A 13742-nucleotide genomic window follows, 5' to 3' on the forward strand; every position below is an offset into this window, starting at 1 on the left:
TAATTTTTTTAAAATAGCACCAAACTTTAAGGGTGCGGCTTATAATCAGGAGCGGCCTATACTCGGAACAATACGGTACATTCTCAGACTTGGAATTCAAAAAAGAAAAAGTTGAATGTCAAGGATCTCTATTTTGGTCTAGCCCATTGAAGGGCTACCATGTGGTTGGATTTGTACCATTACAGTCAATAATCTCACAGCGGGCAGCTTTTTCATGAAAAAACTTATTTTAAATTTCACCTTTATATTTAGCCCTGGTGTGACCACTGCTGGAATCCTGTGTCCAGTTCTGGTGCCCACAATTCGAGGAGGATGTTGTTAAATCGGAGAGGGTTCAGAGAAGAGCCACAAGAATGATTAAAGGATTAGAAAACCTGCCTTATAGTGATAGTCTCAAGGAGCTCCATCTATTTAGCTTAACAAAGAGAAGGTTCGGGGTGACTTGATCACAGCTTGAGAGTAGCTACTTGGGCAGCAAACATTTAATAAAGGGCTCTTAAGTCTAGAAACATAGAACATGATCCAATAGCTGGAAGCTGAAGCTGGACAAATTCAGACTGTAAATAAAGTGCACATTTTTAATGGTGCGAGTAATGAACCAGTGGAACAATTTACCAGGGGCAGTGGCGGATTCTCCATCCCTGGCAGTTGGATGTTTTTTCTAAAAGCTCTGTCCTAGGAATTATTTGGGGGACGTTCTATGACCTGGTCAGACTGGGTGATCACAGTGGTCCCTTCTGGCTTTGGAATCTAGGAAATGCAGCTCACGGCTGGGTACTTCAGGTAGCAGTTTGGGTGACAGTACATTTGGAGTCTTATAGTTCGTGCCTTTTCAGCCAAGGCTCTCCCAAGCACTCCTAAAGGAGTTAACGGAGCCTATGAGATGGGGAAGGACCTGGTTGATTCCCCTCTGGGGCATAAGGCATCAGCAGCTTACCAGTGCACATTAACCCTGCACAGGGATTGTAGGACAGGAAGTGCAAAGCACTGCATCTGACTGAAACTACAGGGCAATTTAAGGAGGCAGAATTTATTTGCCAATCATGGAGTTTGGCTAGGAGAGCAGGGGTAACGCCCACACTTACAGAAAGAGCCATCGGCCAGGAGGACTGTGGCTTGGCATCTCCTTTGAACAGCAGCAGCGCCATGCCTGCCAACACCATGGAGGGGCATTGTGTCAATGAGGACTCATTCTTACTTACCAAATTGCCAGCACCACTTCCTGCAGCTCCTAGGCCATCTCCCATTCAAGGTTTGTGACCAAGCCAGTCTTTGCTTAGCTTGTGGGAGAGCTAAAAGGGATATGGCTGGCTGTGTGTTAACCATGCAGTCATGGTGTGAGGGTTGCAGGCTGTGGCTCTTCTGGGACACAGGTGGCCTGGGTTTCTTTCCTGAAGGGACATTGATGTTCAGGAAGTGTCTTGACAAATCCCTGGACTCCCAGACCTCAGGCTAGGAAGTGTCAACGGTAAGTGGAGTTGTTATGGCAAACAGCTGGTGCTTGAGAGCTGAGGCCCATGCGGTGCCCCTGAGTCCACGCATTGCACTGCCCAGCTCAGAGAGACCTGATGAATGGGGGGTGGGTAGCTTTTCTCTGACTGGTGTTTCACAATAGTACCTCCAGGTCTCCCCACTCTCCTGAGGGCAAAGAATGCCCACTTTTCCTGCCCCCACCTAGGCAAAGAGGGGGAGGAATGCCACACTGCAGACCTACGTAGTTTAAAATGTTTTTTAATTCTGATATTCCTTCTGTTCCCCCAAGCTCTTCCCGAACATCTGGGGCAGGGGAGCACTGCCTCTTGCCCTGAGTTGTGGTGCATGAGTGACTACCATTGGGTCCGTTACAGGGGGACTCCTTCTCTGCTGCCGGGAGCTGCCCAGGTTGCCTGTTCAGTGCCTCCTTGCACAAAGGGAGAAAGACAAAGGTCTGGGAAGAATAGTGGAGAGTTCATCTGGTTTATTAAGCCCTTGCTAGAGTGGGCTGCTTGTTCTGGGATTGCTCTTGTGCCGGAGGAGAAGCTGAACAGCGCATAGCGCAGTTTAGCAGTCGGCGGCTTTGTCCCCCTCTGGAGGAGCTGCACCTGTTAGCTTGTTTTAAGTTACAAAGTAGTAGTGTGTATGAAAGAGACATTTCAGCCCGACAGAGCCCAGTGATCAAACAGGCTCACCTTAATTAACATGCACCAAGGACAAACCAGCATCACAGCTCACATAGCAGGCAGGCAGGCCTCTCCCAAGGGGAGGGGGTGCGGAGCTATGGGCACAGAGACTTCTGTGGGAATTGTGAGCCAAATGTTCTCATGGGCTGCCGGCTCCTGTAATTCAGCTCCTGCTGATTGCTTGCTGCCTAGGGCCCAATCACCAGCCTCTTAGAGGAATGGTTCTTAGTCAGGGAAAGCTTTAGGGGGGGTGTTTTTTGCCCAGCTTACAGCAGGGGTGGGACTGCAGGGGATAGAGCAGAAGGCCAATCAAATGTGTTTCCAACTTTCTGTCAACCAGTGCCAAAAGCATCTGTCTGTCCCCTGAGTTGGACCCAAGTCTGCTGCTGCTCCGTGCCCCCTTCAAGGGGCTGCGGGGTCACCCAAAGCTTCTGAGCACCAGGCAGCCAGACATCCCCGTGTGACATACTCCAGCGATTCCCAGTTTGAAAGGCTGTCCTCCCGTACCCCGACCACTCCTCCACCCTAGCCTGGAGGCTGTAGAGTGCCTCTTGCTCTCTAGAGCATACACAAAGCGCAGGCCTAAGCCACCAGTGCCTGCCTCCTTTTAAAGGCACTCCATCCGTCTGCCCCTGAAGGGCCGACCTGCTGTTGTTTTCAGCAAGGCAGGCAATCTGCTGGGATGCCACAGGCTTGTCCAAAGCAATTGCATCTACCTCTTGGATTAGCTGCTGCACCCAGGCTGCACTTCCAGAGCTAGTGACAGGGACATGAGTGAATAAGCTGCCATCAAAATTAAGCTACCCTGATGCCAGAACTCTTACCCCACCTTGTACCTTCAATGAAAGCGCATGACCTTGCTAGATTATCTGGATGCTGGGTTTCTAACCCAGCTCTTCTCCTTCCATGGGGGTTAGCTACCTTAGGCATGCTCATTAGCCTGTGAATTCATTTTCCAAGCGTTGCCACCGGGCCTCGTGTTCAGCTCTGCTCCTAAGTGCAGAGATGTACCTGGGTTACCAGCCGGCTGCCTTGCCTCCGGACTCCCCTCGCTCATCAGCTCCAGCTCAGAGAGAACCCCTGCCCGTCCCGTCCAGCACCTCTGCACTTTGAGCCTGCGTGCTCATGGAGTTAATGTAAAACAGCCTTTGACTTTAAGGAGATGGGGGGAGGGGCTTTGTTGACTTAGAAACAAGATCTAGCCCCCACTCCCATGCTAATGGCTAACCTCCCCCAGTTCTAGCCCCTCCCAGAGGAAAAGAAAAACAAGAGCCTGAAAATAAAAAAGCAGCCTCTGCCCCTTGAACCCGCCATAGGGATCCCTGCCTGGAGAGAAACCGGTCCCTCGTCAGCCCTGTGTCCGTGTTCATGCATCAAACACCCGTGTGAAAAATAGCATACCCGGGTTCTGCATGCAAATGCCCCAGGATATTAGATAAAGCTGATTGATTGTAAATTGTCCTGAAGTTTTGTTCTCCCCCAAATTCTTCCTCCTACACCCCAAGCAATCTTCTCACCAGTCCTGTAGGTCCAGCTGAGACGTGTAAGGATTTGCAGACTATCCTAGACTAGCACAGAATTGCTGGCAAGCTTTCTTGAAATTCTTTCCAGGCCAGTTTTATAGGCAATGCCTTGCCCTGGTCTCCAGCACAAACACAGTGCAGAGGATTTGTACTAGCTCTGGCCTGGTGAACAGGAATATTTTCTTCCTGGCTAAAGTCGCTTTTTATGGGCCCAGAGTTTGTTTAATGGAAGAGGACACCTCCAACATGAACTGGGAATCTGAAGGGTCTAATAATCCCTGTTCTAAATCTCCCCGCACGTACAGCGATCAGATAATTGCACAATAACTGCGGTTGGCAATATTGGAGCAGTCCATGGCACTTCTGGGTGTGACTCCAAACTTCAAAGTCTGATTCGTATAAAAGCTTTTGACTCCCTCATATCCCTGGATGCAGGGAGCAGTGGCTGGGCTTAGACTCAAGTGCTAGCACAGACAAAGCAAAACCTCACAGTCTAAGTAATGTCAGCAATAAGCAAGGCACAAAACCAAAGCAAGGTGGCCTGGCTTGCAGAGGGGATGAGTGCTCACAGCTCCTCTGTGGCTTCAGTGGGAGACATAGAACACAGGACACAAGCCTTCCCCAGGTGATCCGTTTCTGTACGAAATAACTGCCTGAGATGGATATGATTTAAACTGTACCCTGCTCACCCCACTTGGAGAACAGATGCTAACACAGTTTCGGGGCAAAAAACATAACAGGGGAAAGTGTTGTCTTCTTATTAGTGTTACTGTCACATGTAGGACCCCTGGCCATGGACCCACTGTGCCGGGCGCTGTACAAACACAAACACAGAACAAAAGGACAGTCCCTGCCCCAAAGAGTTTGCAATCTGAGACCAGAGCTGACCAATCACATGGACCAACAGGGGTACAGGTCAACGTGATGGACTGTGGTCTCAGCTCACCCTCAGCCTTGGCATTTCGGGAAAGGAGGTTTCAAGGAGGCATTTAAAGGTGGATCGTGAGGTAGCTTTGGGGAGCAACTTATAAGCATCCGGGGCAGAGTGGAAGAGAGCACAAGGCTGCTTGTTTGAAAGTTTAGCAAGTGGGCAATGGAGCCTGGACTCGTGAGCTGATCAGAGGCAGGAGTAGACGTCTCAGTAGAGAGTGAGAGAGGACAGGTGGGGGGGATGACTGTAAATGGCCTTGAAAGTGAGGACAAGCAGTTTATGTTTGATGCGATGGAGTGAGGCATTTTCGTGAGATGGTATCATTTTCTGGAGTGATTTCTTTTGTTGTTGGTCTGTTGTTGTTTGTTACAGTTGGAAAGGAGGGAGCAGAACAACATTACACTGCAGAGTCCTTTGGTGTCTGAGTACATAGATGGGATGGAAATCCGCTTTGTAAGGTGCCTGTGACTAATAATTTGAAACAGAAAATGCCAGAGCTACTAGAAATGCACATTTCATGAGGTTGTACAAGATCAAGGAAAGCGAGACTGCTTTCCCAGATTACTTAAAGGGTTGCTGTCAGTCTAAAACTCCCATATCAAAAAGCTTTTTATTTGTGTTATTGATAAACTTCTGAGGCAATTGGCACCCTGCCCTTGGTGGTTTGAGTTGACAGCACTGCAGGGCAGACGGTGAATTTTCCTCCGACTAACCAGTCAAATTTTTTTTTAAATCATGAAAACATTTTGGCTGTTTTCTCTTAAACATTTTCCCCCAAAGCATCTCATATGTTTAAGAAATAAATGCCTAAAACAACAACAACAACAACAAAAACAAGACAGGATCTATGGCAGAGAAAAGCAAAGTTCCTCTAAATGGATCTTTCCTTTTTTTTAATACTAGAATATTATTTGTATTACAGTTGTGCTTAAGAGACTAGGTCCTTGTTGTCCAAGGTGCTGTACATAAATATAGTCTGTGCCCTGAAGTTGCACTGTTTAAAGGTGTGATTTTAAACCAATGCAAGCCTCTTTGTGGGGGCGGGGGTGTTAGCTAAAGTAATTAGAAGTTCATTTAAGCTAAACTGAAATAAGTGTACACACAAGGAGTGACACCAGCTTGATAGTTTAAAAACTTATTTAAGTTAAACTGGTGTAACTTTGTGGATGGGGCAAAACCATGTTGCATTTCAGGATAACTCCTCAGGGCAGCCTGGGAAGAAAAGTGCACTTAGCAATCAATACCTCGGCAAGCTTCTTTCAGTGTTGTTTTGTGCTTACATTGCTGGAGTTGTGTTTTGTGTGTGTGTGTGTGTGCGTGTGTGTTTGATGGCTGCAGGGTATGAAGTGCTCAGCTCCAGGGGTTCTGGGCAGGTAAGTTATCTGTTGCATATGACTTACCTGTGTGGAGCAGATGGAGTCATGCTTGTAGGGGTCAGATGCTGTAGCCCGAGTCTGCAGCTCTGTGAACAAGTGGCTTTCTGAGCATGATGCTGGGATAATGCCAATGCGCAGAGCGCTCCCACTGGTGGCTCTTTATGAGTTCCTCTCTCGGGGAGGGGAAGGGGCACTGCTGTGTGTTTCTAGCAGTATCCACCAGAAAGCTCTTGTCTGTTTGATGGATGAGTGCACTGATAAATTAGCTTAGCGCTGGGGCTGGGGGTATGTAATGCCACTCAGGCATTGGGGAGGATGTGGAAAGTCTGACACACACGGAGGAAATCCAATTGATGTTTTGCTCTTGGATTCAATATCATGCTGGTGGAGAAAGCCTCCAAATTGAATTGGAGCCCAAACAGGGCTGATGGGGATGGGAGCAGGTGGGAGGGGCGTGCTCTCGTCCTTTCCGACATTGGATGTGAGCTGAACCAAGCCTATGGAGCCATGGACACCTAGGCCATGCCCCAGAGAGACACCCTGACTTTCGCAGTGCCCTGCTCTCCCTGGCAGTGCCAGGTATTGCACCAAGCTAAAGCAGTGATTTGTTTGGCATCGGAGGGTGGGTATCTCCTATGACACCCTGCCTCCTTCCCCCTTTGTTCCTGGCCCTGCAACTCCCAAGTCCTTCCAGCCGTGATGCCTTGAGCAGCTGTGGGGAGAGGGATTGAACCTCTGCAGGGGTAAAGACTTCTCTGCAGGAAGCCATCATGACATTTCACCCTGTAGGCGACTAGTGTCTTTAGAAGCAATGTCTCCCCCTGAGACTCTGCTCCCCAAGGCGGAGTTTGGGGTCTGGGAGAGTGCACAAGTGGGTCTCTGTGTATTTCAGCTGACACTGCTTTCAAATGATAGGTAGGTAGAATTCAGGGAGCCTCACATGAGCTGCTTCCAGACTGGACTCATCTCAAGTAGCTTTGCTTGGAGCCAGGAGGTGCAGAGTAGTTGGTTTGCATGTGAAATCTCTGGAGGGCTCTGTTTGTTCTCACACACTCGGAGGTTGCAGCCTTGCTCCTCAGCTACACCTTTGTATCGGGTGTTCTCTATAGCGGGAACCGGAGAGGAATCCTGGAACAGGGACCCTGCAAGACAGAGAGTTTAAAAGGCAGTGCCCGAGGCCCAGCCTCCCAGCCCACATGTGCTCAGACAGGCTCTAATGTAGTTGGGAGACAACAGATCAAGTAGAGTCGGAGAGTCTTGGAATGAAGAGAAAGGATCTTTGTACTGCTAAACCAAATGTTGCATTTGATGGCAGCTGCAATTCTCCCATCTTAATAGAGTTGGAAACTTGGAATACTCCAGCCAGCACCTGTTCAACTGGAGGCTCACCTGAGCTGACCCGGCCCAGCCAGGACACTGCTGTTACGAAAGCATTTACCACTTAGCCTCTGCCTTAATGCAGTTCCCTCAATTGATCCTCCTCCTTCTCCCCCTTCCTTAAAATGCTTTAAGCGAAGTGATAATCATGCAGCATGAAACCTGGCCTGCTTTGCTGGCTGCCATCTCTGAGCTTTGCAGGAAGGGAGAGATTGGGCAGAGCGTGGTGCTCCCAAGGGCAGCCTCTGCATGTGCTCTCTCTCTGGAGGGTTCAGCTACTGGAGGGAGGAGGGGGGCAGGGGAGAGAGTCATGCACAAGCCAAGATTTTCAGAAGTGAGTTGCAATTTTGAGTGACCAGCTGAACACCCCCCTTAAAGGGGCCTGATTTTCAGAAAGCGCCCAGCATCCACTCTCTGAAAACCAGGCCCCTTTGAGACATCTCAAATTCCCTTCTGAAAACCTTGGCCAAAGTATTTTTTTATCCTAAGGGGCTGGGCTGAGTGATGCTTGGTAAAAGGTCAAAGGGCGCATGAACAGCCTCAACTTCCTTGTTAATGTCTGGGCTATAAAATGAAGGTGAAATGCTTAATCCTGCTGCAGTTGCTTTTAACCTCTGCCTCTTCTTCCCCTCTCCCCCCTGCTCTGTGGGCTGCGTGGCTGGCCTGCTAGCTGCTGTCCTTTTCAGGCTGACAGGTAGGTGAGCTGAATTGTCCTTCGCACCATGCCGTCTTCAAGTCACCGGCACGTCCCCACCGGATGCAGCCATCTGCCTGGCAAGTATGGCACCCTGTCGCAGCTGTCGTAGCTGCTTCCTGCACCCATCATCGCAGCTGGATTAAACGGCAGCGGCCCGTCACACTGTGCCCCGACACTGCTTCTCCAAACCGCCATGTGTGGAAAGCTGAGACCTGCGTCCCAGAGCAGGGGTTGGCCTGCAGAGTCGCTGCAGGAGGGTGACGCAGGAGACTCCCTGCGGGACGCGCAAATCCCAATAAACGTCCGTTCTCAGCGTGGTTTCGTTTTGTCTCTATTTTCTTTCTCTCTCTCCTAACTCTTCCAGTTCTGCCCAAAGCGAAAATTGAAGTGGAGTCGCATTCGGCTCACCCTGGCGACCTCCTCCAATTGCGCTGCCGGCTACGGGACGATGTCCAGAGCATCAACTGGGTGCGAGACGGGGTCCAGCTGTCAGAGAACAACCGGACGCGCATCACTGGGGAGGAGGTAGAGGTCAGGGACGCTGTGCCTGAGGACTCAGGGCTCTATGCCTGCATGACCAACAGCCCCTCAGGGAGTGAGACCACCTACTTCTCCGTTAATGTCTCAGGTTCGTAGCAGCCCTGGGGCTGGGCACAAAGGGAAGGGGGACCCAGCTGCCAGGCTGTAGGGCAGGAAGCAGATTACCTGTATGGGAACGGGATGTAAACCTTGTGTGCACACACCTGCAGATGGTCTTATCTTTCTTCTGGTAGCTGCTGGGCTGTTGTGATCTGTGGGGCACTGGTCGGGGAACCCCAAAGCTTTACAAAGGCTTGGTGTGCAGCCCGCACCAGAGCATCCCCGTTCACCTTCCCTGCTGTGTGTCCTGGAGCAGTTCTAGGAATAAGCTGATGCGTTCTATGTGCCGCGGCACCGCACGTCCATACGTCCTGGATGCACATTCATAGCGTGTTGGACATCTCGTCCCCCTCCTGTCACTGGCTGTGCTGGCTGCCTCAGCGGGGATGGGCAGATGTGGAATGTGGCAGCTTCTTTGAGTCATGCCGCAGCAGCTGTTCCCCTGGGGCTGATCCTGGAGTGGTATGATTGGGGATACAAGCACCAGGGTAATGGAAATGTGTTACACCCACCCAAGGACTCTTTTCAGTGCTTGCTGCAGGAGGCTGCCTGGAATGGTTTGGAGCAAAGGTGTTGCACAGCAGGGTGTATATGGGGGGATTCAGAGCAGTTGCTGGGCTGGCTGGACATGGGAGGCAAGCCCCTAGGGTCAGGTTAGCTACTAAGAAATGCCTGGGGAGTTGTGAGTGGGTTTGCAAACCCCGTCTTGCAGGCTGAGAGGGCAGAGTGCACCTGTGAGTCTGTCTCACGACCGTGGCCCACTGTAGCCAGGTCACGTAGCTGTTCTGAGCCATGGAAAGTATGGAGAAAACTGCCATGGGGTTGTCTCAGGCCAGGGGCAGGAAAAGCCAGCTAGGTTTTACTGGGCCAGCTGCATGTTTTGCTGGCTGCTCTGAGTGCTCTGCCATGTCTCGCGGGGTCACCATGGGGTCTGGTGTGCAGGGTTCATCAGGACACCGCTTGCGGAGGGGAACGCCAGGGAGGCAAATGGGAGTCCGTCCTCCAGACAACCAACAGCCGTTGGGTTTTATTGCCGACCCTGGAACAATCGGGCGGTGTTCTGGAGAGGAAGGCTGGGAGCATTAGCAGCTGTTCCCAAGCAGTCAGCAAGCAGAGCAGGGACGGTGCAGGAGAGAAGGGAGGAGGTGGGTAACTGGGCATTTAGGAATCAAATGAGAATTTCTCAGCAATGCTGAGACCTGCCTACAGAGTGACCCGGGGCCCAGCCTTTGACTTCCTGTGAGGGCTATTCCGGCCCAGTTTGCTGCTCCCTGCTGGCAGGTGTCTCCAGTACAAAGGGAGGTAGAACTGTCGGATAGGTGACTAGATCACAGCCCTTTTACCATCCAGAGGACTGGGCGCGGGCGGCCCGGCCCTGCAGAGCCTGTCATTAAAGCTCTCTCAGCTGTTTTGGCCCCATCCATCCTGAGCACGCAGCCATGCTAGCAATAGCCATGGTCCGGCACAGCATTTTCCAGCAGGGTGGTAGCTAGCCACACTTCAGGCTGATTTCAGTGACTGTCGAGGGAGGCAGGTGGTTTTCTAACAACCTCACTAACTAAAAACTTCTTATAGATTTACTCCCCCTAGAGAATCTGTATTGTGCTTTCTTAGCCTCTCCCCATGTTGGGTGTGGATGCAGTGTCCCAGCCATGCCTGCCCATCACCCTGTTTGGAAAACAGCTTCAGACATGCTTACAAGCATTAGCCAGGCTCAGATCTAGATTAATTACTAGTCGGGCTGGGCAGTGTCGAGGTACCATGGTGCCAGATAAATACGATAGCCGGTGAAGAGGAGCTGGGTGGGAATTGGTGGCAGAGTGGCTAGAACTAGCATGTCTCGTGGTGTTGGAATTGGAGTGCCTGATGGTGGTTAGGAAGCTGAGCTGCCGTATAGGGAGGGGCCCAGGCAGTCTGTACTTACGCGCCTGCAGAACCTCAGCTCTTATGCAAAGGTACATTGTGTCTCCAGCCGTTGGGTTAAGAGAAATGCTTAGAAACGTGACCTGACCGTAACTGCTATAGCATTGTCTGCCTGAGCCTGCAGACAGACTGAACTGATAGCTCCAAGGGGGGCGAGCTGCTGTGCATCTCAGTGTCAATTTCAATGTCAATGCTGTTAACCATTTCCCTGCTGATCATTGTAGCAGACACATCCAGCTAGTGCTTATGCCACTACCTCAACCCCCCTCCCTGGGGGCTGAAACCCCCAGCTAATCCCACTCTTCTGCTTCGTCCCCCAGCTCCCTTTCTGCCGATGTAGTGCTGTATTGCCAATGCCACGGTGCATGGCACACTGAAAGCAGAAATGTGACATTACATTGTATGAATTCAGTATGAAAATCGGCAGGGCCAGGCTCCTAGCACTGATCGCGCCACTTCCTGTCCTCCTTAGCTGATGTAAAATCCCCTTGTTCTAACTGAAATGCGGCTGCTGCAGAGCACCGGGTCTCCTGCATGGTGATACACACCGCGGCGTCTAGGGCCTGCGCCAGGGAGTTAGGCCAGGTTTGCTGCCGAGACCGTGGGCCGTTGGTTGTGCGTGGGTGGGTGGGAACTCTCAGCCCCTGGTCCTGTCTCGGGCAGGGCTGTTCTGGGCTGCGGTTGCAAGGCCAAGGAGAGAGATGCAGGGGCCAGGCCGGGGCCAGACTTCCTCCATTTCTCCCTGAGTGCAAAGGAGCACAGGTCTGAGTGAGGGGGCAGATTCCTTCCAAGTAGTCGACCAGAGTTCTCCGCTCCCTCTCCCCTGGCCCCAGAACCCATGTACTCAAGTCCCTCCCAGGACCGAAGGGATGGCTTGTTTTGACCCTCCTGGCTTCCCCTGTCCACATGTTCCTCAGTGCCTGGTGTTGGAACCCCACTGCTACGTGAGGTGAAAGCCTGCCAAATGGCATGGACCAGCGAGAAGCCTGACAAGTCTGACCCACCCCTGGTGACTGCAGAGCTCTCCTCTGCCCCCTTCATGTGATGACACAGCGCGGGCAGCAAATCGCGCTGCCATGACTTGCTGGTCCCCAGCGTGTGGAATGTACCAGTGAGCATCTGTCCAGGAGGGGCATTCCGGGAAGCCCTCCCTTCCCATTGTCCCCGGGCAGGGGGGAATGGGGAGCTGTTACATACCTAAACTGTGCCTTTTAATTCTGCCCATCGGAGCTATTCTGCAATTTGCTCTGGGGCTGTGTTTGTATTAGTGGGAACCCCCTTTGCTGCTTAGACAAGGGGGGTAAATGGCTCCTAGGCAGCCCAATGAATAGCTCCCCTTGTGCAGGACAAGGGGGAGGAAGGGTAAAAGCCACACCCGGGAAGGGAGTGGCCCTGTGCAGCTCTGCTTGGTTCTTCTTCCTGCAGGATGGTAAGTGAGGCAGCTGGAAGCAAAACTGAAACCCGGCCCTCTCTTCTCTTGCAGACGCTCTTCCATCCGCTGAGGATGACGATGACGATGACGACTCCTCCTCGGAGGAGAAGGAGGCAGATAACACCAAACCGAACCGTACGCATGAGACACGATTTGATACCTAACACAGCCTCAGGCAGACACTGCCCTCCCCCGGCTGCTAACTCTCCGGGGAGGAAGGGTCTTGGCCCCAAAACCTTGGGCGCCGCATTTCATGGGGTGGTGTCTCCTTTTTATTTTTTGTCATTCACTAAAGCAACTTAAGAGTTTTTATGAGAGGCCTAGCCCATTGGCGGGGCCTCGCCCAGCACTGCCAGGGCCTAGCAGGTGATGGCCCAGGCTGCCAGCAGCCATAGCGAACAGCTGTGAGCTGCATGCTGTTATCCTCTGCTCACCTGTGTTTCCCAAAGTGCCCTCACTGCCCCTGCCTGCAGATGTAGCGGCTGGGAGGAAACGCTCCTGCCTCCAGGCTTCAGCTTGTCATTCATTCACCCAGACCATTATCCGCTTTGGAAATGTCAAGGTCACCTGGGCTGCTGGAGTTGCATGAGACAAAAAGGGTGTCAGCGTGTGAATGCCTCTGAAGGAGCTGGCCTTGTGCACATGAGCGGCTGGCTTGGAGCCATGCGCATACATCTACATAACACTCAGAGCCTGACAAAAGGCCAGCAGCTTGTTCTGGGAAGTCACTCCTGCTCCAGTCAGTCCCACCTGGAGAACGCAAGGGCTGTGGGAGGGCAGAGACCCACCAACTGGGCAGGCCAGGTAAACCTCTAGCTTCCTGGTGTTGCCAATATCCCACTTAGGGGTGTGTCTACCTGGGGAAATGGACTGGCATAATTATACTGGGAGAAGGCTCCTGCTGGAGTTATTCTGGTATAACTCACTGGTATAATTTTCCAGAATGAGTGTCCACTGGGGGAGTTATAGTGCCCTAACTATAGTGGTCTAATTATCCCAGTATAATTATGCCAGTAAGTTTCCCCAGGTAGACAAGGCCTGAGTTTCGATAAGGGTGCTGCTAAAATACTGTGTGTCTCCTTCCCTTGCCTGAAACGTGTCCTGCCCCTTCCCTGTCCACCAAACCCTCCTACTGCAATCACGCTCAGATTAGCAGCTGCAGATTCTGCCTCCAAGCTCACAAGGCAAATCCAGCCACGGAGGAGTCCTGGTCCCATCTGAATAGCATAATTGGGGCTGGAAGGGAGCGTATCCCCGGGTGCAGGACAGGCGTCTCCGGTGACCGTGTGACACAAGTGATCAAAGACTTTGTAGGCAACTGGAGCCACGATCTCGCCCTGGGACAGGCTGCTGGCTGGGGCCCGGGTTGCACTGCAGACAGCCGGTGGCCTGTTAACGGGGCCCGGCTGCTCATCCAGCTGAGAGGGGCTCTAGAAAGAACTGATACTAGTGCAGGTGACAGCTCTTGAACCTCCCTGGCTCTCCCTTTGGCTGTGTTGGCCCCTCCTCTCCTTCACAGCCATTTTTACAACAAACCCCTTTGCAGCCACCAGAGTCTGTTCTTTCCCTAAGCCAGGAGCCGGGGCTGGGGCAGAGGGACGGCATCTTTCTCAGTGTGCCCCATTGCACTGGGGGCATTGTGCAGCCTGCAGGGGAAGTTCCAAGCCCATATGGCCCGTTGTGAG

General features: G+C 52.0%; 1 protein-coding gene across 2 annotated transcripts in view; it reads left to right on the forward strand.

Annotated features, from left to right (window-relative positions):
• FGFR1 (fibroblast growth factor receptor 1) overlaps window positions 1–13742 on the forward strand; it is a 74349-nt gene that overhangs the window by 26691 nt on the left and 33916 nt on the right. The window contains exons 3-4 of one of the 2 annotated variants that reach the window (XM_045003601.1): window positions 8428–8691; window positions 12109–12192. In XM_045003601.1, the coding sequence (XP_044859536.1) occupies window positions 8428–8691; window positions 12109–12192 (348 nt within the window). The remainder of the gene's footprint in view (window positions 1–8427; window positions 8692–12108; window positions 12193–13742) is intronic. The other variant, XM_045003602.1, reaches the window with a different exon arrangement.

The sequence above is a fragment of the Mauremys mutica genome, chromosome 2 (genome assembly GCF_020497125.1).
Source record: "Mauremys mutica isolate MM-2020 ecotype Southern chromosome 2, ASM2049712v1, whole genome shotgun sequence".
Taxonomy (NCBI): Eukaryota; Metazoa; Chordata; order Testudines; family Geoemydidae; genus Mauremys; species Mauremys mutica.